The sequence below is a fragment of the Molossus molossus genome, unplaced genomic scaffold, assembly GCF_014108415.1.
Source record: "Molossus molossus isolate mMolMol1 unplaced genomic scaffold, mMolMol1.p scaffold_m16_p_11, whole genome shotgun sequence".
NCBI classification, from domain to species: Eukaryota; Metazoa; Chordata; class Mammalia; order Chiroptera; family Molossidae; genus Molossus; species Molossus molossus.
The window spans coordinates 56,612,070-56,635,534 of NW_023425346.1; the positions used below are offsets into that span (position 1 = coordinate 56,612,070).

The window sequence follows — 23,465 nt, forward strand, 5'->3', positions numbered from 1 at the left end:
TATATGTACCCCCCATGTTCATAGCAGCACTATTTACAATAGCTAAGATCTGGAAACAGCCCAAGTGTCCATCAGTAGACGAATGGATAAAAAAGCAGTGGTACATATACACAATGGAGTACTATGCAGCTGTAAGAAAGAAAGATCTCTTATCCTTTGAGACGACATGGAGGGACCTGGAAAGTATTATCCTAAGTGAAAGAAGCCAAGCAGAAAAAGACAAATACCACATGATCTCACTTATTTGTGGAATAAAATGAACATAACAGTCTGAGGAATAGGGTAGACCCAGAGATGTGGAAGTAGGGTACAGCCTGACAACCCTCAGAAGAGAGGGTGGTTGGGGGTGGGAAGAGATAAACCACAGAATTTATATGCATGTATGCATAACCAATGGACATGGACAACAAAGCTGGGGACGGGACGGGGGGGGATGGGGGGGAGGGTGTCAATGGGGCAAAAAAGGAGAAACATCTGTAACAAAAATAAAATTAAAAAAAAAAAAAGTAGATTGGTTTGATACAGAGGAATTACATATCTTCAGTTAAGATTACTTAATGTGATATGAAAATATAAATGTGTCACAGTGGTTCCTTATTTTTTTTATTTATTTATTTTTATTCTCACCCGAGGAAATTTTTTCATTTTTGTTCAGATAGAGTGGGAGGGAGAGAGAGGAAGAGAGAGAGAGAGAAACATCTATGTGAAAGGGGCACATCGAATGGCTGATTCCCACACAACCCCAACAGGGCTGGGGACAAACTGCAACTGAGGTACGCACCCTTAGCGGAACCGAACCTGGGTCTCTCTGGACTGTGGGCCAATGCTCTAACTGCTGAGCCAAACCGGCCAGGGCTGGTTCCTTATTTTCAAGAGACTTAATGTTGCTTTTTATAGTTCATTTATATGTTGTAAGGAGTGTTTGAATTAACTATACAAATCTTTGCATTGCATTGTGAATATATACCTACCTTATTATTTTCTCTCCCTCCTTCCATTCTTTTAGGTAATTATGGATTTTTCTGGAATCGTGCTAGAAAAAAGAACTACAGAAGAAGGCACTTCAGAAGAGAATACAGGTTGTGGTTTCCTCTTCCTAGGGAGTGTATATACTCTTGTTCATTCATAATGGGGCAATCTGAAATTGATAGTTACTGTTTTCATAGCAAGTTTTCCCAAGAAGCATTTCTTCCTAAGAGAGGTATCACATCTTTTCTTGTGATTATTCACTTACAAGTAATCTTTTAAAAATTGTTTTCAGTCTCTTTTATTTCTGAATATGTCCATTTGAACATGGCTTTTCTTATTGACCAAGGGTCTTTTTTAGTGCTACATGAAGGAAGAATGGATTACTGAACAGCTTATCAAAGCAATTTACTTTTCAAATAAAGACTTAAAATGCTCTCTACTAATTTACACTTAAGCACTGAATAGAATTCTACTTCATATTTGAGCACAATATTATTTTATCCCTTTCTGGGCTTCTTTGTAGTGAAGACTAAAGGAGGCTTTTGAATTCAGGAAGGAAAAAGAGAATTTATATATCCTTGTTTGTCATTTTTGTAGTTTTGATAGAAGGTGTGGGAGTTTATGTAGGTTTTAGATGTTAGGGGAAAAATATGAAGGGTAATTGCTACCAAAGGACAGGCTGAAGGAGGTTTAAGTACCTAATACTAGAGTTGGCCAAATTTAGAATTGACTATGGAATCATTTTATTTGAATTAAGTAAATGAGATCTTACATAGAAGATACAGTTTGGTTCTTTGCCCCACGTTCTAAACTTGCGTATGAGACATCTTTTTGTCTAATTCACAGCCGATGAGACTGTTACCTGCACTATACCTGATGGTGTGCCAATAGATATCACGGTGAAGTTGATGGTCTGCCTTGTTCATCTCAACATCCTCGAGCCACTTAATGTAAGTAACATCTGTAATTGAGCTACTTCAGATCAAATTCACAATGTTTTCTTTAAATGACAAGAAATTTTAAGTTCACCCTAAATTTCATATTTCTTAATAACCATGAAGTCATCATAAGCATCTTTGTGGGCTGTCTTATAAAAACTAAGAGTGTTGCCCTGGCCAGTTTGGCTCAGCGGTTAGAGTGTCCGCCTGCGGTCCGGAGAGACCCGGGTTCGGTTCCCGCTAAGGGCATGTACCTCGGTTGCAGTTTGTCCCCGGCCCTGGTTGGTTGTGCGGGTGGCAGCCACTCGATGTGTCCCTTTCACATCGATGTTTCCCTCTCTCTCTCTTCCTCTCTCTCCCTCCCACTCTGTCTGTACAAAAAAAAAAACAAAAAAAAAACAACTAAGAGTATTTTGGAATTGGGCTTATAATACTTTGTTTTTCTTTTAAAATTAGAACAATATAGAGATCAGAATTTGAGATTGGGCCTTTTATATAATTCGTCATTTCTGACAGCTGTTCTCTTTGTTGACTTCGCACTAAGTGTTTCATTAAATTAAAAAAAAAAATGGGTGTTTACTTTGCAGGCTTTAGGATAGGTGTTGAATAAAATATACAGATCCCTGCCCACATGGATCTTTTGTTCTAGTGGGATTAGATAGATAATAAATAAATATGTAAAAATATTTATTACACAAAATAAATATGTAAAATATAGGATGTTAGTTGGTGATGCTCTGGAGAAAAATCAGACAGGGAAGAAGATAAGAACTATTGGGGATGGGAGGAGTTGCAGTTTTAAATAGGAGGGTCAGGAAAAGCATCTTTGAAAAGGTGACATTTGAATGATGATTTGAAGGAAGTAAGCCATGCTGATATGTGAGGGGACAGCTTTCCAGAAAAACAGCAAACGGAGACCCTGCGGTAGGGGTGTGTTTGATTTGCTAAACAAGATCAGCGTTGTCTTAGCTGCTCCCATGGCTGCCTCATAACAGGCCTGTGGTGAATGAGTGAATAATGGCAGTGTGCGCTCTTTCTTTCTTTTGTCCTCGTTGTTCAGATAGAGTAGAAGGGAGAGAGAGAAACATCGATGTAAAAGGGGCACATCGAGTGGCTGCCACCCACACAACCCAACCAAGGCCAAGGCAAACTGCAACCGAGGTACGTGCCCTTAGCGGGAACCGAACCCGAGTCTCTCTGGACCTCAGGCTGATGCTCTAACCATTGAGCAAAACCAGCCAGGGCAGTATATGTTCTTTTTAATAGAGATACAAAGTGAATAGAAAAATGATTATTTAAAGTTGTTTTTATTAAGCCTTGCTCTTTCAGCTTGCCCCAGATAACTGATGTGGATGTTAAAAGCAGAAATAGACATAGATGTGCACATTTGAAATGAAGGTTTGACTTCAGGCTTTACTTTTGCGGTCCAGCCTCTTTTGACAACACTAGTGGAACAGAATCCTGAAGACATGGGAGACCTCTATCTAGATGTGGCTGAAGCTTTCCTGGATGTGGGTGAATACAGTTCCGCGCTTCCTCTCCTCAGCGCGCTGGTCTGCTCTGAAAGATACAACCTCGCAGTCGTTTGGCTTCGGCACGCAGGTAGTGCTTTTCTGTGGGAGGGAGAAGTTTCCATTGTACAAGTCGATAAGAACTTACTTTCCCAAGGTAGTATAATTGTTATAAAATATTAATGTCTTAGTGAAAGTATTTCTGGTTTCAGAGCAGTTTTTTGAAAATTAGTATTTTAAATACTTTTGGGAATCACTAAGTGATTCCCCCTCACTAGTGCTTTGGAGGAATGATTCATTTAATGCTGCCAGACTGAAGAGAACTAACATGTCCCTGTTAAAAATACCATAAATATCTGTCTTATGTCTTTTACCTGTCATCATCATAGTCTCTGGTTTCTTGTAATAGGTTGTCAACCTAATTTTTGAGGAACTTTTGCGGATTTATAATTAATATGTTATTTTTCAATGTTCTTTGAGCCAAAAATATACTCAAGATTGGGTTTTATTTGTCATTTTATTTCTAAGTCTGCAATTATCTGAATAAATTTTATATCTAAGTCTCCACTAATCAGAAATAAATCATTCAGAGTAGAAAAAATAGCTTTAAGAAATACAACTAATCTCTTAAAGAAACATGAAAGCCAAAAATATTCTAATAGGATTTCCTATTGAATCAACATAAAGATGCATTAAAATTTGAATAGTTTTACTTAAAATATCACGTAATAGCAGAAAGTTCTAATAGTTCTTAAAATAGTACACAGCAATCACCCTGGCCGGTTTTGCTCAGTGGTTAGAGCGTTGGCCTGCAGACCAAGGAGTTGTGGGTTCGATTCCGGCCAAGGGCATATACCTCGGTTGTGGTTTGGTCCCTGACCCTGGTCGGAGTTGTGCGGGAGGCAGTCGATGTGTCTCTCTCACGTGGATGTTTCTCTCCCCCTCCCCACCTTCCCACCCATCTGAAGGTAAATGGAAAAAAAATATCCTCAGGTGAGGGTTAAAAAAAAATAGTACACAGCAACAGAATGTTCTCTATAACTAGAGAAGCATTGATTGACATTTGAGATATTTTGAGACATATCACAGATATGAAATAGCAGAGAGCACTTAATTAAAATAACAGCTCACTGAGGAAATGTGAGCACAGATGTAGCATGCCATCATAAAGCTATATTCTTTGTAGTATTTGAATTTTAAAGACATGAGCAGAGAGTTGGAATTTTTAGTGCCTTCATAAGGCTGTAATATTGAACCTGCTCCTGTTACAAGTAGATATTTTACAAATCCTATTTAATTACGATCATGATGCGGATAAATGCTGTTTCCATTTTGAGCCTGTGTAGCCTGAGATGAGTGGAAGATAAAACCTCAGAATCATCTAAAAATCATAAAGAAATTTGGGCTCACTATATAAGAAAGATCATTATAGTAATTAAATGCTTATAGCATAATAACAAAATAGCTTTAAAAGTGAAAAATAAAAAATTAGCCCGCTGGTGTGGCTCAGTGGATTGAGCGTTGTCCCATGGACTGAGAAGTCCCAGTTCCATTCCCAGTCAGGGCACATGCCAGGGTTGCCGGCTCGATCCCCAGTGGGGGACGTGCAGGAGGCAGCCAATCGATGTTTCTATCTCTGTCTCCCTTCCTCTCTCTCTAAAAAATCAATAAAAACATATTTAAAAATGAATAAATAATTGTGATGATCCATCCTTAGTAAGTAGTCTTCCTTTATTATCAAAATTTAATCTAAACTTGATAGGAGAGATTTGAGAAATTTGAGATTTGATAAAGCAGTTGTTTTAGGGTATAATTGCAGTGAAAAAGAAAAATGATGAAAAGGGCCTAAATCAGTGTTGTGGCTTGTAGGGTGGAGAGAAGAAATGCTTACTGGGATTTGTTTTCAAGTTTACATGGTAGAGCTTAATGATAGATTGGCATAAAGTGTGAGGAGCAGGGCCCAGTAAACTCACTTCAGAGAAGTTGTCCCAGGGAAACAATTGAGTGAGGTGAGGGATTGGGGATCACAAAACTCAGGAGCCTGGCAGGTAACAACCATGAGTGAAGTGGGCAAGTGAGAGGACTGGGGAGGCAGAACTGGACCGTCTGTTTGAAGGAGGCTGCTGTTTCTTGGCATGCGCTGGAGTGCCATGTGGGAATTGGGGAGCCCACTGTTACCAAGTCCAGGTTTTTCAAAAGAATCCAGTAACTTGGATTTCATAAAAATTCTAATTTTAAAAAGTGTAGGTTGGGCGGGGAGGGAGGGTGAGGTGGGTATCATCAGTGGGGGAAAAAGGAGAAACATCTGTAACAAAAATAAATAAATTAAAAAAATAAAAAAAAAAGTGTAGGCAATTTATTGTTTTTCAGCAGCACTGTGGCCAAACAAAACACATCAGTCAGTTAAATTGGTCTACCAGTTTGTGAACTCTGGCTTATATACATGAAGATGTTTACTGCAGTGTTATTTATTAGAGGAAAAATTTGGAAATAACCTAAATGTCAAAAATTGTGTTTAAGTAAATCTATTTAATTAAATATTATAATCATTCAGAATGCTGATGAAGGCATGGGAAAATGTTGAAAGCATAATGCTAAGGGAATAAAGCAGAACCCCAAAGTATATGTATGTGCTGATTACATTCTTGTAGAAATTTGAATTTAGTTAGGGAATCCAATAGATTGATCAGTCAATAGATAGAAGTTAGAACCAACAGTGGTTTTGAAGTACTAGAAATATTCATACTTTTTTTTTTTTTGTTATAATGCTTTTGACATTGCTATACTGTTTCTTTAAAAATGGAGAAATAATTTTGGCAAGTTTACCAATCTGGTTCATATTTAAATATTATTTTAACATCTTAGAATGCCTAAAGGCCTTGGGCTATATGGAGCGTGCTGCTGAAAGCTATGGCAAAGTGGTTGATCTGGCCCCTCTCCATCTGGATGCGAGAATTTCGCTTTCCACCCTGCAGCAGCAGCTGGGCCGTCCTGAGAAAGCTCTGGAAGCTCTGGAACCCATGTATGATCCCGACACTTTAGCACAAGATGCAAACGCTGCTCAGCAGGTAGGCATGGGACGTAGAAGGAAGTTTTTCTTGGTAGATTATAGGTTAGAACTTTCTCTTCAGTTAAGGATGTCTCTTTAGCTTATACCAAAAGTTTTATTTCAGTGTATTAAATTCATTATATTTGAAAAATGATTTTGAGTCTTAAGTTTCAGCCACGCATTAGACATAAATTATAGTTCCTAAAAGACTGGATCTTAATTATAGTGAAAGATCATAAAACAAATGTTCTTAAGCTTTGGTTCCTAAGACAAAACAACTGATAGCAAAGGACTCTTGTCACACTGATTATCATGTGCTTATTTAGGAGCTCAAGTTACTGCTTCATCGTTCTACTCTACTGTTCTCACAAGGCAAAATGTATGGTTATGTGGACACCCTGCTTACCATGTTAGCCATGCTTTTAAAGGTGAGTAAGTTCTTGATAATAGCTTATTGACCTTTTAAATGTTTAGAATTTGATTTATTAAAGATTATAGCTATTTTATAACTCACTCTATTAAACTCAAACTTTTAAAAATGGAAGTCAAATAGAGACAAAAGACCTAGAGATTATGTAATTGAAAGTCTGCATGAAGATATAAACTTGACTGTAGATTGAGTGGAAAATAAGCTTTGCTAGTCCATGTTTAGATAAGTGAGAACCACAGTATTTATTACTAGTTACTGGCCCTGTGGACACTAGGTGTCAACATTGTTCATTTTGCAGAAATGTTTCCCAGGTTATGACATCCTTTCTGGGTCTAGCTTTGTTTTCAGGGAGGTGGTTATGAGGGTGTTTATATATGCTATGACACGGATGTGAATTGCCTTCTTTGTGAGTAACATGACCCAAATTCTTTGGTAAGAAAAAATGTCTATTCAGTCTCTTTTAGGTGTTTATATACACAATAATTCCGTCTCATTTTTCCTTACTTAAGAGTGTCTTTCAGGGACTCCTATGGTGCTTGTGGCCCATAGATTTTCTTTTAAAAAATGTTATGTCTAAAAAAATACCGAATTATTTTTAATTCAGGTAGCAATGAATAGAGCCCAAGTCTGTTTGATATCCAGTTCCAAATCTGGAGAGAGGCATCTCTACCTTATTAAAGTGTCAAGAGACAAAATATCAGACAACAATGACCAAGAGACAGCAAATTGTGATACAAAAGGTAATTACTTTTCATTTGCTTTACTGCATAAAACTTGGCTGAGTTGGAAAAAAGACTCATAAAGTAACACCTAACAGTAGTAATCGAATTGAAAATATACCCTTTTCAAGTAAAATGAAATTTTCTAATTGAAATTCTTCAAGTATAATAAACTTATTTGCTGTTTAAAGAAAAAGAAAGGCCATATGTAAATAATTTTTAAAATGAAAAGGAAAACCTCTGCTTAGTTTTTCTGTAAAAGGAAGTAAGCAAAACTTTTAATTTTGACTTTAAGAAGAAAATATACCTCATTTTAAGAAATTTGTGAAGATTAGATGACAGTGAAGATGATTATGTTTGTCCAGTTACTTCAGTTACATATATCCCCTTCTGTGTTAAATTCATTTTTTACAAATGTAGCAATAGTCATAGAATCTCTGAAAACAAATTGCTCTGACCCAGTCTCAAATAATATAACTTTAAAAGGCATCTATTTTTAGCTGGAAAAGCATCACATATGCTTAGGTGAGGTTATTACTTAGAGACCTTTGGAAAAGACCTAGACTATAAAATGGAAGTATCTGGCAGGAAATTATTTCATTGTTAATTAATAAAACAGATATCTATTAAATCATTGTTAGCATGGCAGCGTGCAGCAGATAGGGTTCTAGAATCAGGAGAGCTGTGTCTATTAGCACGATATAAGGGTATAAAATAGGCAGGGTACTGTGTCCCCCCCAGTTCACCAACTTGGAGCTCATGGATTTGGACTATGTTCACTTAGTTATATTTTTCTCTATATCTGAGCCTGCTTGTTTTTTCTTTCAGTATTTCCTCATTTCAGGTCCATTGTTGATTTTTCTTAGGCTCATAGGTTTTTGCTGTTTTGCTTTGTTAGTTAATTTTATTATGGTGGGGATCACATTCCACTGGTGCACCCGGATAGGATGAGCTAGGCCTCTTTATGCACATACATCTTTGTTCTCCGTGTTTCTTCACTTACCATTGTTCATAGACGTTTTCTAATGTTCTGTTCTCTGTAGCCATTTCAAGCAGCTGTAATATTCCATTGGCTAGCAGTGCCATCATGCCCTCATTATTTTTTGATGTGTGGTTGCTTCTGGTAATTTCTTTTATAAATAATACTGTAATGAGCATCTTCTTATCTTTATCCATATTTTTGACTAGTTGTTTAAGACAGATTTCCAGAATGAGAATTACTAGGTTAAAGACTAAAAACATTTTATGGCTTTTGATACTTCTTAAAGCTTATAAGGGGAAGGAGTCTTACAGACAAATGAGTGATGGTTGTTGAAGGAAAAGAGAAATTTTGAGGCAAAAAAAAGAAAATTGAGACAACGAAAAGGTCAAGGACAACTTGAATCTCAAAACATAAATGTGAAGTCCTTTGCTGAGCAAACATGCCTGTGTGTGCAGAAGCTCGTATCTGACCTCGGTCGTGGAAAGCACACTCATCCTGCCTGGAGGACCATATATCCTAATTAGCATTGAGAAACACAGATGAGGTAGCTGGACTTTGTAGGGAATAAATCAGAAATGAGAATTACCCGAGATTGCAGATTTTTAGGCAGACAGAGCAGAAGGCAGGGATGGTGTTGAAGGAGTGTCAGAAGAGTGTTGACAAGAATATAGGTCCACTGGATCATGGTTATTAAATTCAACCTTAAAATTAATCATGTGGATTTTCTCTTTCTAATTCTGCTATTTCTGGAAATATGGTATCCTAACTGATTTTCATTGGTCTCATTTTAGCAATATTTGCTGTACTCACGAGTGTCATGACAAAAGAGGAGTGGTGGAACCTTCTGTTGAAGGCCATATACTCTTTATGTGACCTGTCCCGATTTCAGGAGGCTGAGTTACTTGTGGATTCTTCGTTGGAATATTGTCCATTTTATGATGACAGACAAAAACGCAAAGAACTAGAATACTTTGGTCTCTCTGCTGCAATTCTGGACAAAAATTTCAGAAAGGCATACAACTATATCAGGTGACTTTCCAGTAATGTATTCACTTTCAGTTAGTCTCTCATGATCAAGAATTAATAGCTTCTATGTTAGCTCTCCTGTTGCTTACTAGTTCATTCAGTTCATCGGTGAGTCTCAGGCAACCTGAGAGCATGCACTTAACCTCTTGTGCTTCGGTCTTCCAGTTACAAATGAACATCATAATACTACCATTTCATAGGGTTACTGTGAGGGTTAAATGAGTTATATAGAGAGAGCTTTTAACAGTGCACACACATTATTCAGTGTTCATTGTACTGCAGCTGTAGTGGGAAGGGAGATAAAAAGTGAAACTTAAGTCACTTCGTTCTGTGGTTTGGTTTTAAAGTTTTGTTAAAAAGAAGAAATAGCCCTGGCTGGTTTGGCTCAGCCGTTAGAGCGTCGGCCTGCGGTCCCAAGAGACCCGGGTTCAGTTCCTGCCAAGGGCACGTACCTTGGTTGCAGTTTGTTCTCAGCCCTGGTTGGGTCGTGCGGGAGGCAGCCATTCAGTGTGTCCCTTTCACGTCAATATTTCTCTCTCTCTCTCTTCCTCTCTCTCCCTCCCACTCTATCTGAACCAAAAAAAAAAAATGGAAAAATGTTCTCGGGTGAAGATAAAAAAAAAAGAAATAAGATGGTAGAAATACTAACTTAAGCAGCATTTTATGGGAAAAATCTTTCAGTGTGTAAAAGGTTTTGCTTAAATAAGTTGCAACAATCTGCCCCTTTTGGGGAATGGTACATTTTAGAGTTGGTGGGACATCACTGAAGGGTTTAATTCTTAAAAATCAGGAAGATTTTCTTTTTACATTATTATCATTATTATTTTTTAAATCCTCACCCAAGGATATTTTTCCATTTCTCTTCAGATAGAATGGGAGGGAGGGAGTGAGGGACAAAGAGAGAAACATTGATATGAGAGACACATCGATTGTCCACCTCCCGCATGACCCCATCCAGGGCTGGAGATTGAACCGCAACTGAGATACGAGCCCTTGACTGGAATCAAACCTAAGACTCTTTGGTCCGAGGGCCTACACTCTAACCACTGAGCCAAACCGGCCAGGGCTCACATCATTTTTCTTTTTTTTTATCCTCACCCGAGGATATTTTTCCATTTTTTGTACAGATAGAGTGGGAGAGAGAGAGGAAGGGAGAGAGAGAGAGAAACATCGACGTGAAGGGACACATCGAGTGGCTGCCACCCGCACGACCAACCAGGGCCGGGGACAAACTGCAACCGAAGTACGTGCCCTTAGCGGGAACCGAACCCGGGTCTCTCCGGACCGCAGGCCGTCGCTCTAACCGCTGAGCCAAACTGGCCAGGGCTCACATCATTTTTCACCCTCACCTTCTTCCTTTAATTTTAGGATAATGGTAATGGAAAATGTCAATAAACCCCACCTCTGGAACATGTTCAATCAAGTTACCATGCACTCTCAAGATGTACGACATCATCGTTTCTGTCTCCGCTTAATGCTGAAAAACCCAGATAATCATGCCCTGTGTGTCTTAAATGGACACAATGCATTCGTATCTGGTAGTTTTAAGCATGCTCTTGGTAAGTGTCCTGGCACGTGACTTTGTCAAGTATGGACAGATAGTGGTTGAGAGCCTGGCCTCTGGAGTGGAGATGCCTGGGTTCAAACAGCAGTTCCAGCTGCAAATTATCCTCCCTCCTTCTGCCACAGTTTATTTCTGAAATGGAGACAATAATTGGATCTGTCTTGTAGATTACTGTGAAAATTAAATGAGTTAATATGAAGTACTTAAACAGCGCCTGAGACATATAGTAAGTGATTAAAAGTGTCGGCAATAATGATAATAATATTTATTTCTTTTATGAAGCTTTGATTTCACATCAAGTCTTATTTTAAAGGTCAGCCGTTCTCCCTATTTAGGCTTATTTGTTTTAAAATAATTTTCGTTCATTATGAATGTTTTGCTACCTGATTTTAATTTGCTGTAGTACAAAAAAGGATTTAAGATTTGCTGATAGTTTTCTCCTTTAGGAGAAGAGTCTTTATATCAAGATTTATTTACATAGTACTTACTAATGCTAAATAAACTCAGGGAAAATTCATTCATCATGTATAACAAAGTTCTGTAGTAAGGAATCAGAAGAAAACAAGTAGAAAAATACCTAACCAAATGTTTAAAATTAAAATGGGTATTGTATCTCCTGCTGCCTAAAAGCTAGTGTTGCCAGGTGCACTTCTGAATTAACTGTGATTTTGCCATTTTAATACTTTCATGTTCCTTTGTGTATGGCTGGTATTTTTATAATTGTTCAGCCAGTGACCTTAAGCATCAAATATTAAAACTCTCTTCCACTGTTTGTGCTTTTTGGAATTTGTAGTTTAATATTAAGAAAATATAAAATAGACATTAATTTTATTTTTCTAAATTTAGAAACTTACTAAAGGTAAAAATAGAAAGTCCAAAAGGCAATCTGCCATCTGTGCTGCTAAAGAGGTTTTATGGTGCCATTCCTCTGGAGTGGAAGCCGGAGGAATAGAAGTTTTTATCTGTGTATGTGATAAATTAAATATCATCCTGTTTTAAGAAAAATTTGTGTAAATTTCCCCATCTTGTATCAGTAAGCTTCTGACATGAGATGATTGTATATGTAGAATACATGGAATTCACAAAAACCCCCAATTTTTTTATCATTCAATATATTTAGCTTTTCTGAGGAAAAAACAAAGTAGTTACATTTAGAAAAACAACACCCATTATCTAAAAACAAAACAAAATTATTTTTTCTTTTTTTCAACTCTACTACCCATTACATTTGATTTTTTAAAGCAGATCAATTAATTTTACAAGAAAAGTCATCAAGAGACAAATTCCTCTGTTGCTTTTTAAATAGATTTAAGATCATAAGGTAGATTTATGATTACAGTTGATAAATTGCTTATTTTGGAAGTATTACTCTACGTAAAAATGTCTAGTTGTGCCTAAAAGGTATTTTTAGTTACACATGTTTAATTTTGTTACATGTTATACATTATTTTAAAATTGAAATTTGTATCTGGTTGCTATTTTATTTTATTTTATTTATTTATTTTTTCATTTTCCATTTTTGTTCAGATAGAGTGGGAGGGAGAGAGAGGAAGAGAGAGAGAAACATCGACGTGAAAGGGACACATCGAGTGGTTGCCACCCACACGACCAACCAGGGCCGGGACAAACTGCAACCGAGGTACATGCCCTTAGCGGGAACCGAACCCAGGTCTCTCTGGACCGCAGGCCGACGCTCTAACCGCTGAGCCAAACCGGCCAGGGCGTATGTGGTTGATATTTTAGAATGTACACTTTCAGTATGTTAACTATCGTTAATGTTTGTTTAGCATAAAATGTATTAGATTGAGTGTTGAAGAAATAAGGAACTGTGTTGTCCCACCACCTGGTATCACTGCTCATCTTTCAGGCCAGTATGTGCAAGCCTTCCGCACCTATCCCCACGATCCTCTCTACAGCCTCTGCATAGGCCTAACCTTCATTCACATGGCGTCTCAGAAGTACGTGGTAAGGAGGCATGCTCTTATTGTGCAGGTAATCAATCTGGAGTTCTCATTACATGATTGTGTAGTCTTGAAAACGGAAAGTACTTAATGTGTCTGCTATCCTGCTTCAAAAGTAGTAACCTGCTTATGCCCTGGCCGGGTGGCTCAGTGGGTTGGAGTGTCGTCCTTTGTCCTACTAAAAACGACCGATTTCATATTTTTACCTTTACATACATACTACAAGAGTAAAATCTTTTATGTTTTCTTCCTTCTACCTTTATTTAATATTATATAGACAGTGTATTCCTGGGCCCTTTAGTGACTGATATGATAAAAATGTTTGAAAGGTAACATAGTTAGTGTAAAAATAGCTTATTTCTCTTTTCTATTTCAGTGTTTTTGTCTTTTTTTGGTAGTTCTTTATATTTGATGATTAATACTCTACGAAGTAAAGTGGATGCCCACGTTACCTAGTTTTTAAATTTTTTTCTTTATTGATTTTAGAGAGAGAGGAAGTGAGAGGGAGAGAGAGATAGAAACATCGATGAGAGAGAACATCAGTTGGCTGCCCCTTGCACGTCCCCCACTGGGGGTCAGGCCCACACCTGGTCATGTGCCCTGACTGGGAATCATTGAACCAGCGACCTCCTGGTGCATGGTCGATGCTCAACCACTGAGCCACACTGGCCGGGCTTAAATCACTAAATATTTAAATAGTCTTTCAGTTAGTTGTCAAGGAGATTATCCTCCTAAACTTGTTAGAATCTTCTTAAAATGCAGGAGGGATTTTTTTATTGTATCAGAAGACCTATAAGTTCATTGTGTTACAGTGATTCATCTGGTATTACTGTTCCTTCTTTCTCAGATTTTTATCTTTTGATTTGTCATTTTTAAATATAAAGATTTGACATCTCTGTGAGATTAATAGTTTGTCTTCTGTTACTTAACAGAGGATCATTTTTTTTTTTTTTTAATCCTCACCCAAGGACATTTTTCGATATTTTGTTCAGATAGAGTGTGAGGGAGAGAGAGAGAGAGAAACATTGACGTGAAAGGGACACATCGAGTGGTTGCTACCCCCACGACCCAACCAGAGCCGGGGACAAACTGCAACCGAGGTACATGCCCTTAGTGGGAACCGCACCCAGGTCTCTCTGCACCGAGGCCGATTCTCTAACCGCTGAGCTAAACTGGCCAGGGCGAGGCTCATGTTTTTTAGTGGAGTAGAGGTCATATTCATATGGATTCTTTCATTATGTAGAAGTGTGATTTATTTATTGAACATAAATAATGTTGTCCCTAAAATGTGTTAATTCTTTTTTTTTTTTTTATTTAAATCCTCATTCGAGGACATTTTTGCATTTATCTTCAGATAGAGTGGGAGGGAGGGAGGGAGGAAAAGAGAGAGAGAAACATCCATGTGAGAGAGACACATCAGCTGGTTGCCACCCGCATGACCCCAGCCGGGATCAGGGACAAACTGCAACCGAGGTATGTGCCCTTAGTGGGAACCAAACCCAGAACTCTCTGGTCCGTGGGCCGATGCTCTAACCACTGAGCAAAACTGGCCAGGGCAAAATGTATTAATTCTTAAAAAATGTATTCATTTTTATTTATTTACATATGAAAGAACATTTGCAACCATTTATTAGCAGATTGCTCAGGGAACAATTACACTTTAAACTCTATCCTCACAAATTAGTTGACTTGCTATTACTTCTCAGTAATATATTTAATTACTTCACAGGACACTTGCACTTTTGCAGTGTGTAACTCTGTGGAAGACAGAAGTTGCAGCTGCATTAAAGAGGAGAGTGAATATGGGAAGAGGCAGAGTAGCTGCTCTTTGGATGCTCTGACCACTGGGAGCCTGCATTATTACAGCTGTGCTCTAAAATAATTGCTTTCTCCATAAAGCCTTTGAGTCAGAAGCTTTGAGAGAAAAGTAAAATAACACCCAAGCTTTTTGGGTTAGGAGGTTATTAAGGTACTGAGAAGTAATTTATAAAAAGTATCATTTACTGCCCTGTCCCGTTGGCTTGGCAGTAGAGCGTCGGCCCGTTGACCAAAGAGTCTTGGGTTTGATTCTGCTCAAGAGCACGTATCTCAGTTGTGGTTCGTCCCGGCCCTGGTGGGGGTCCTGTGGGAGGCAACCAATCAGTGTGTCTCTTTCTCTCCCTCCTTCTCTCTCTCTCCCCCCCCTCCCTCCTCCCCTCCCTCCCTCTCTCCTACTCTATCAGAAGATAAATGAAAAAATATCCTCGGGGGAGAGTTAAAAATAAATAAATAAATAAAAAGTATCATTTACTGAGAAGCATTAGGTGCACTCAAGTGAGTTTGCTTCTGAGGATAAACCTTTCTAAATTATCATTATAAGGGCTCAGATTTTGTATTTTGCTCAAGATTTTAGACATGTATTTCAGATAAAAATGTTTAAAAGTTTACTGACCCGTAATGCCACAACAGCCAATTTGAAGCCATAAAAAAAATCCTTTTTTTTGTTTGTTTTTCTCACCCAAGGATATTTTTCCATTTATCTTCAGATAGAGTGTGAGGGAAGGAGGGAGAAAGGGAGAGAGAGAGAAACATCGACTGGTTGTCTCCCACATGACCCCGACCAGGGCCTGGGACCAAACCGCAACCAAGGTACATGCCCTTGACCGGAATTGAACCTGAGACTCTTCGGTCCACAGGCCCGCACTCTAACTGCTGAGCCAAACCGGCCAGGACTATTCTGTGTTTTTATAGACTATGGATCTTTGACAGCTAGTTGTAACATTTGGCTTTGTTTTCTATGACTATTTCTATCCTTAGCTTTAAAAAACATTTTTCCTTTACACCTTCACAAGTGTTCCTGACTACACTGGGATGTGATACTATAGTACAGACCTGTGTTCTTTTTGGGTGCAACTGTGTATCTTTTTTTTTTAATGTTTGTATTCCCAGCACCTGGTACATATAGTGGTACATACTGTCAAATGAGTGAAATAGTGAATTACTTGTCTCTTTCTTTTTGGTAGGGCTTTTCCTTTCTCAATCGATACCTCAGTCTGCGTGGGCCTTGCCAGGAATCATTCTACAACTTGGGCCGTGGCCTTCACCAGCTGGGGCTGAGTCATCTCGCAATCCATTATTACCAGAAGGCCCTGGAGCTCCCTCCACTGGTGGTAGAGGTAGTCTATGATTTATTTACCCCAAAACCTGAGGAGTCATTTCACATGTAGATAAATGCAGTTAGCTCAGATTTGCGGTGCCAACAGTGAAATACATTTTAGCTTACAGGTTAAAATGTATTTTTCCCTTATTGAATCCAGTTATGTAATTATGTTTAGCAACAAGTCAATCTTTGACATCCTGGCATTATTCTTGATCAGCAACCACGTGGACATATATGACTTGTGATTATGACCATTTTAATTATCCTAAGACAGGTATGAGCTGGTAGATATGAAGTCTGAATACTGAGTAATATAGTCATTGTTCATTTTCAAGTTCAAGTGTAACTAGCATATTTTTTATTATTGTTGTTAATCCTCACCTGAGGATATTTTTTTGTTTATTTTTTAAAGAGAGTGGAAGGGAGCAAGAGAAATGAAGAGAAAAACATTGATGTAAGAGAAACCCATCAGTTGGTTGCCTCCTGAACAACCCCAACCAGGGCCGGGGTTCTGACCTGCAAACCAGGTGCGCACCCCCGACCAGGAATTGAACCTGAGACCCTTCCAACTTCAGGCCAACTCTCTGACCACTGAGTCAAACCAGTCAGCATGTTTCTTTCTAAAGATGAAAGACCAGTATTAATGTGGTGTTTTAAAAGATAATGTAGGGTAGGATAAAGTGTTGCCAGTACTATGACAATTTGTGTTTAAAGTCTATTTTTACTTTAACTTCTGAACAAAAGTATATGTTTTTATAGTTAATTTTTTAAAATTACACTCATAATCCCTACATTCCTTTACAACTGTTTTCTGTTACACTTGTTTAACTTCAGTTATGCTAATAAAATACCTTTAAGTATTGCTCCTTAAACTTTATAAGTATCATTTTTCATTGTTGCAAATGATTTTTCAGTTAAATCTAAAATTTTGTATTGGGGAAAATTAGAAACATGGTTCCACTCCATCAAGTTCATTGCTTTGTTATTTTTTTATTGAGTTTATTGGGATGATTTTGGTTAATACAATTACATAGGTTTCAGTGATATAGTTCTATATAGTCCATCATCTGTTTATTGTACTGTGTGTTCACCACCCCAAGTCAAGTCTCCTTCCATCACCATATATACCCCCTTCACCCCTTCTCTCTCCCTCCCACCCCCCCTTTACTCTGGAAATCACCATATTGTTGTCTTTGTCTATGAGTTATTTTTTTCTTACTTAATCCCTTCACCTTTTTCACCCAGTCCCCAGTAGTCCTCCCCTCTGAAGGCTATCAATCCGTCCTCTGCATCTGTGTGTCTGTTTCTATTTTGTTAGTTAATTTTGTTCATTAGATTCCACATATAAGTGAAATCATATGGTACTTATCTTTCTCTGACTAGCTTAATTCACTTAGCGTAACACTCTCCAGGTGCAAAAGGTAAGATTTTTTTCTTTTTTATGGCCAAGTAATATTCCATTATGTTACTATGTCATAGCTTTTTTATCCACTCATCTACTTGTGGCACTTGCGCTGCTTCTAAATCTTGGCTATTGTAAGTAACGCTGCAGTGAATATAGGAGTGTATATATATTCTTTTGAATCAGTGTTTTAGGTTTCTTTGGATATAGTCCCAGAAGTGGAATCACTGGGTCATAAGGCAGTCCCATTTTTAATTGAGGAAACTTCATACTGGTGATTGCACCAGTCTGCATTCCCACCAACAATGCATGAGGGTTCCCTTTTCTCCACATCAACACTTGTTGTTTGTTGATTTTTTTATGATAATCATTCTAACAAGTGTGAGGTGATACCTCATTGTGGTTTAATTTGCATTTCTCTGTTGATTAGTGATGACTGTCTTTTCATATGTCTATTGGCCATCTGTATGTCCTCTTTGGAGAAGTGTCTATTTAGGTTAGTGGTTCTCAACCTTCCTAATGCCGTGACCCTTTAATACAGTTCCTCATCTTGTGGGGACCCCCAACCATAAAGTTATTTTCATTGCTACTTCATAACTGTAATTTTGCTATTGTTATGAATCGCCATCGGAAATACGTGTTTTCCGAAGGTCTGTGGCGACCCCTGTGAAAGGGTCATTCAACCCCAAAGGGGTCGCGACCCACTGGTTGAGAACCACTGGTTTAGGTCCTTTGCCCATTTCTTAATTGGATTGTTTTTTGGTGTTCAGTTTTATAAGTTCTTCATAAATTTTGTACATTAACCACTTACCAAATGTATCATTGGCAAATGTGTTCTCCCACTCAGTGGGTTGTTTTTTCATTTTTTTCATGGTTTCCTTTGCTGTGCAAAATCTTTTTAGTTTGACGTACCCCCTTTATTTGTTTTCCTTGCCAAGGCAATATATCAGAAAAAATATCACTATGGGAAATGTTTGAGATTTTATTGCCTACATTTTCTTCTAGGATTTTTATTGTTTCGAGTCTAACATTTAAGTCCTTAATTCATTTTTAGTTTATTCTTGTGTATGGTGTAAGAAGGTATTCTAATTTCATTAGAATTTTGCACATATCTGTCCAATTTTCACAACACCATTTATTGACTGTCTTTACCCCATTGAATGTTCTTGCCTTCTTTGTCAAATATTAATTGACCTAAGGGCATGGGTTTATTTGTGGGCTGTCTATTCTGTTTTATTTATCTATATTCTGTTTTTATGCCAGTACCAGGCTGTTTTGATTACTGTGGCCTTTATTATAGTTTGCTATCAGGTAGCATGATACCTCCAACTTTGTTCTTCTTTCTCAAGATTTCTGGCTATTTGGGGTCTTTTTTGGTTTTGTATAAATTTTTGTAATATTTGTTCTAATTCTGTGAAATAGACTATTCGTATCTTGTTAGGAATGGAGTTGAATCTATAGATTGCTTAGGGCAGTATGGAGCTCAGAGGGTGGGGCTAGTAGATCTACTGTGAGAAGATGCTCCAGTCAGGTTCACAGGAAAGTGAGGGGAATGGTCCCACCTCAAAGCCACACGACTGTCACTGACACACTCTGAGTCTGCCCAGGCTCTGTACCCAGGTCCAGGCAGATGACTCCCCAGCAGGGTGGGGCTGTTGCATTCCCCCAGGCTGACGCTGCACAGAGGGGAGTGTTCCACCCAAGAAAGATGTCTGCATTGAGGTGGGGGGACACAGCACAGGAGGTCCCAGCAGCTGTCCCCTTGGCTCTCTCCCAAGGACCACAAACCCCAGACTCTCTTCCTACAGCTCTAGTGTGCTCCATTCTCCCTCCACGGGAGCCCAGGGTTTGTGGCTGTGAATGACATTTCATACATTGGCTCTTTAAGAGGGCTCTGTGTCTCTAGCAGACTCTGACTCTCCCTGGTGGACAGAATCCCTGCTAGTTTTCACAGCCAGATGTTCTGTGGGCCTCTTCTCAGCTCTCGTGCTCTGGGCTCTCGTGCTCTGGGCTTGGGATCCTGGTGTGGGTTTGAAACCCACGCTCCTCAGGGGTAACCTTTGCCGCTGAGATATCCCTCCAGAATCTCAGCCATCCTTCTGGGAGTGGGGCTTGCTCTTTTCGCCTGTCCACACTTCCTACCAGTCTCGATGTAGCTTCTGTAAATCCTTGGTTATAAGACTTCTGTTCAGCTTGTCTTCAGTTGGTTAATCAAGTTGATTGATCTATAATTTATTTGTAATTTTAGTTTGGTCCTGGGAAGAGGTGAGTGTAGCTTCCATCTACTCTGCCACCATCTGAGATCACTTTGTTATTTAAGTAAAAAATAATACTAAGATAATAACACCCTGTGGTAATCATAATCAATTTGGTGTGCACCCTCCTAGACCTATTCTTTTTCTTTTTCCAAAAAAGAAGCGTTTATTTTAGACCTATTTTCCCAAGCTCTTCGGAACAAAATGTTATTCACATTAATACAGGGGTGTCTTTGAAAAACATAAGTAGTTTGCCCTCCGGGGCACCAGGAAATACTAGAGTGGCGTGTGCTCAGGCCTCTGGGGGTGGAAAGGGGTGGCCTGCAAGCAGACGTCCCCCTGCGGGCTCCCAGCGGTGACCTGGGTGTTATCCTGTAGACCTGTCCTCTGTGTGCCCTTCTCTTACACGGTGCAGGTGTTGTTCCTTGCGTCTGGTCTTTTGTGTTACAATTTATTTATTTTTATATATGCAGAAGTTTTGTGTTTTTAATGAAGTCGTGTCTATTAATAGTTCCCTTTATAATTTCTACTTTTGCTATTATACTTAGAATGGCTTTTCCTATTCAAGATTATATTATCATATTCATCTATTTTTTTCTTGTATCATTTCATTGTTTTGCTCTTAAATCCATAATTCCTCTTGAGTTTATTCCACTGTGGCTTGTGGGTGAGCCCTTTTTTTAAACTTAATGGTTAGATATTTAAAAATATTTGATGATACAGTTACTATAATGATGAACTGAATCAGCATTATCTGATAAAAAGTTAAATCTAAGGTAGATACATAATTTTATCATTTAGTTTAGTATTGTGAATTTTAATGGCTTTTGAACACTTACAAAACTGTTTATTTACCATAACACTGTCCTGGTTGTCAGTTTGAAATGTAACTCATTCCTGTTTTCTTTCTCCTAGGGCATAGACGTCGACCAGGTAGACTTACGAAGAGATATCGCCTACAATTTGTCTCTCATTTATCAGGGCAGCGGGAATATTAGAATGGCTCAGAACCTCTTGTACACCTACTGTTCTGTATGAGGCACCTCGGCCAAGAAAGGAGCGTGGGGAGCTGTGTGCATGGACCCTATTTTCTGTCTCAAGGCTTATTATTAACCCCAAAATAGTAATGATAATTTCAGAATTATCTTACGTGTATTTTGTATTGAATATATCAGAATAATCTTTTGGTAGGTAAGTATTATTCCTATAAGAATTTGTATACTGTTCTGTCATTTTCCTGTAGCATTTTTAGTACAGTTGTCCCCAAAGCTGAGATAGATTATAGTAACCCTTGAGTTGGCTTGAAGTTGAAGACACTAATTTCTAACTCATACCATTTCTCCATCTGTGCACATGTGAAACACCTACTATGTTCCAGGCACTGCGGTAGGTGTGGAATACAGTACTAAGACAGATGTGACCTCTCAGTGCAGTCCCTTAACACAGAACCTGAGCATATATTATTTGAAAGAAATGTTTGTTACGTTTCTATTTGTCATCCTTGTCAGTCATTCATTTCTTAGTGCCCTGTTACTATTGCATGGGTAGTTTTTCAAATACATAGAAAAAGAGGTTGCTTATTAAAGGAAAGACAAATTGGGAATATTTCTGATGTCAACACAATTATGTAATTATTTGTAACAAAGTTATTTGAAATGGTTCAGTGGTAGGAAGGCAAACAATTGAATTAATTTTTTCTCTTCATCTGTATATGTATCTTAGCTACACAGACAGATCTGGGAGGCTGGGCTCAATTCAGAACATTGTGCTCCAAGGCAGATTTAAAATGCATTGTCAGTGTTTGACAGCGGTGTGCCGACCAAAAATAGAGAGAGAGGACGATGTTCAGTAACATAACCTGGTTTCCATTTCAAGTTCACTAGGAATGTAGGACGACTGGGAATTGTATATATATGGAATAAAGTCTTGTTGATAAAGTTAAAAAAAAACACACAACTTTTTCTTATCTCAAATATTGTACGTTCTTGGATCTAAGATAACAGTACTTGTTAGATATACTCTTGGTTTAATAACAGCATTTTAGAGTTTCTTTTAAGGGGGAAGTAAATGCTATAAATATGCATATAGATTGTAAGACCTAGTCCAATTTTGGAAGGAAATAAATATGATATAGGGTCAAAAAATACAATGGGGGCTTTTTAGGAATTCTTACCAGTGTTCACACTGTATATATAACTTTGTCGTTGAGAAGCAGAATTTGTATGTAATAAGTAAATCCATTGTCCCTCCGTCTGTTATGTTGTGTGTGTATATGTAGTTTAAATAAATTTTATTTTTATAATTAAAGTTAATTATTTCATATGTTTTTTTAATTATTACAATCTCCATCTTATATATGAGATTAAACAGCATGTTCAAGATCAGATCACTAGCGAATAACTGTTGACTCGTGTCCTTCGGAGGAGCACACTTGTGTTTGTTCAGAGTGGTGACAAAATCGGTGCACAAGTCTGTCTTAGAAAGAAAGAGGAGACGTCAGGCCTTTAGCCTATTAAATCTCATTCTAGAAAACATCATTTAAGGTGTTTTATTTTGTTTCTTTTATAAGAGCAAAGTATTCCTTTTTAATATGTTTTTATTGATTTCAGAGAGAGGAAGGGAGAAAGAAACATCAGTCAGCTGCCTCCTGCACGCCTCCTACTGGGGACCGGGCCCACAAACCTGGGCATGTGCCCTGACCGGGAATTGAACCAGTGACCTCCTGGTGCACGGGACAATGCTCAACCCGAGCCACACCATTAATATCATTTTAGAAGCTGATGCGCACTTTCTTACCTGTCATTTCTGCCTCAGCCGTGGACAGGATCCTGATAGCCACTTTATATAATGAGATTCTTTTCTGTTGGTCACAGTTGGTTCATCAGGGAGTCTGCTCCTGAGCCAGTCTGAGCCAATTGAGAGTTTTCTCCCTCCTTCCCTGGCAATTTTAAATTTGAGATAGAGCCTTTTGTGGGCTGGAACTTCATTTTCTGCTTTTTCTGTGGGCCAAGTCGCATTAACCCATTCTGTTGAGAAGGAAAAAGAAAGCCTATACATTAAAAGAAGCAGACCTGAGAAATGGCAAGAACACGTTTTTCCAGTTTTCTATTTCCATCCTTTCTAAGGCTGCATTTTTATGCAGCCTTAGATTTGTCCTATAAGATATCTCCAATTCTATAATAAATTCCACTTTAAAGTATATACTAGTTTGAATTTTTCTGTTTTTCTGTTATTTGCACCAAAAAAATCCCCTATCATTTCATCTTTCTCTTCCTTTAGCAATGATGCTTCTAAGTTGTTTTCACAAGAGGGAAAGGTACAAGTGAATTCTTCATTCTGTTGTCCTTCCAGTAGATTCTCTTTCGTACAAAAGCTAGCGTGCCGGCTGGGTTCCCCAGGAAGCGGGTGTTGGGTACAAAAGGAGGCATTGGCGAGGAACACTTGTGAGGAAAAGAGCAAAGCAGGCTGGGACATTTGAGGAAAAGCCTCTGAGATGACAGATTCATCCACGCGAGTGGGT

At 38.3% G+C, this 23,465-nt stretch overlaps 1 protein-coding gene across 1 annotated transcript in view; it reads left to right on the forward strand.

Annotated features, from left to right (window-relative positions):
* GTF3C3 (general transcription factor IIIC subunit 3) overlaps positions 1-21,276 on the forward strand; it is a 35,167-nt gene extending 13,891 nt beyond the window's left edge. Inside the window, exons 8-18 of the mRNA XM_036254549.1 lie at positions 1,007-1,079; positions 1,816-1,919; positions 3,338-3,509; positions 6,284-6,486; positions 6,794-6,895; positions 7,502-7,637; positions 9,390-9,627; positions 10,993-11,183; positions 13,056-13,180; positions 16,152-16,304; positions 20,861-21,276. Of these exons, the coding sequence (XP_036110442.1) occupies positions 1,007-1,079; positions 1,816-1,919; positions 3,338-3,509; positions 6,284-6,486; positions 6,794-6,895; positions 7,502-7,637; positions 9,390-9,627; positions 10,993-11,183; positions 13,056-13,180; positions 16,152-16,304; positions 20,861-20,983 (1,620 nt within the window). The 3' untranslated portion in view covers positions 20,984-21,276. The remainder of the gene's footprint in view (positions 1-1,006; positions 1,080-1,815; positions 1,920-3,337; positions 3,510-6,283; positions 6,487-6,793; positions 6,896-7,501; positions 7,638-9,389; positions 9,628-10,992; positions 11,184-13,055; positions 13,181-16,151; positions 16,305-20,860) is intronic.
* The last annotated feature ends 2,189 nt before the right edge of the window (positions 21,277-23,465 follow it).